Source organism: Grammomys surdaster, unplaced genomic scaffold (assembly GCF_004785775.1).
Source record: "Grammomys surdaster isolate TR1022 unplaced genomic scaffold, NIH_TR_1.0 137, whole genome shotgun sequence".
Lineage (NCBI taxonomy): Eukaryota > Metazoa > Chordata > Mammalia > Rodentia > Muridae > Grammomys > Grammomys surdaster.
In genome coordinates, this window is record NW_021604595.1 from 16,004,560 (window position 1) to 16,005,654 (window position 1,095).

General features: G+C 44.9%; 1 protein-coding gene across 2 annotated transcripts in view; it reads left to right on the forward strand.

Annotated features, from left to right (window-relative positions):
- LOC114617638 (serpin B6-like) overlaps window positions 1–1,095 on the forward strand; it is a 24,463-nt gene that overhangs the window by 19,905 nt on the left and 3,463 nt on the right. The window contains exon 5 of one of the 2 annotated variants that reach the window (XM_028763260.1): window positions 196–338. In XM_028763260.1, the coding sequence (XP_028619093.1) occupies window positions 196–338 (143 nt within the window). The remainder of the gene's footprint in view (window positions 1–195; window positions 339–1,095) is intronic. The other variant, XM_028763261.1, reaches the window with a different exon arrangement.

Genomic DNA, 1,095 nt, shown 5'->3' on the forward strand with positions numbered 1-1,095 from the left:
AGACTCGGCCTGCTGTGGGTTTCAGAAGACCACTCCCAATAGTATGCCTCCTCCAACCATGCCATACCTACTAATCCTTCCCAAACAGTTCAACTGTACTGAGTATATAAATACATGAGCCTATGGGGCCAGTCTCATCCAAAGCACCAAAAGGCTTTAATTACTTTGTTGTTGTTTGTTAATTCCTTCTTTCAGATGTAATCAGAGAGTTGCTGTCTCCAGGTACTGTAAATTCAAACACACAGCTGATCCTTGCAAATGCCATCTACTTCAAAGGAAACTGGGAGAAGCCATTTAACAAAGAGGACACCAGGGAGATGCCATTCAAAGTCAGCAAGGTAACTACAGTGCGGTAACTTAGGAGACGCTGGTCCAGGTCCTCTGTTTACATTGGCTTCTAAAACATAAGGAGGCTCCCCATTTAGCCTGTGCCTCTCATGTCTCTGGGAAGCTTTTCAAGTAGGACCCTCTGTCAGCCTTGGGGCCTTCTCTTCCCTTCTCCTTTTTTGTATTCCTAGTGATGGACACAGGCTACTTGGTTTCAAGCTTCTGTCATGGGCTATGATGTCACTGGCAGATGTTGAGGCCAATTCCGATGGCAGAGCTCTGCAGTGTACTTGAAATAGTCTTTCACAGAATTTTGAAGATATGAACATCAGAACTTGGGATGTGGCTTATAAGGCTCCTTGTGGCCCTGACTGCAGCCCACTCCTCATGATTCCCTGTAGTAGTGCACATTCCTTTCCTTTCAGTGTATCTTCCCAGAAGCGCTGTCTTGGGTCTTCTGCCTCCTTCAAGATGACTGCACCTCCTGCTCATTGCCACAAAACCATACAGAGGGAAAACAACCTTTCTCATTCTGTTGAAAAAAAAAAAAAACAGATGAGGGCTGTCAGCTGTGTAACGAGTGCCTGGCTCAGTAAACACTGAACCAGTGAGTGAACTGGCAAGTGAAATTCAGTATTGGTTTTATGTGACAAGGACAAACCGTTGCTTATAGACAAGCAACATAGTGGTATGTGTACATGTGATGGACTCTATGTTCAGGCTCTTTTAGGTTGGAGTATGTTATTTGGTGGTGTCCCAGGTGTTTTG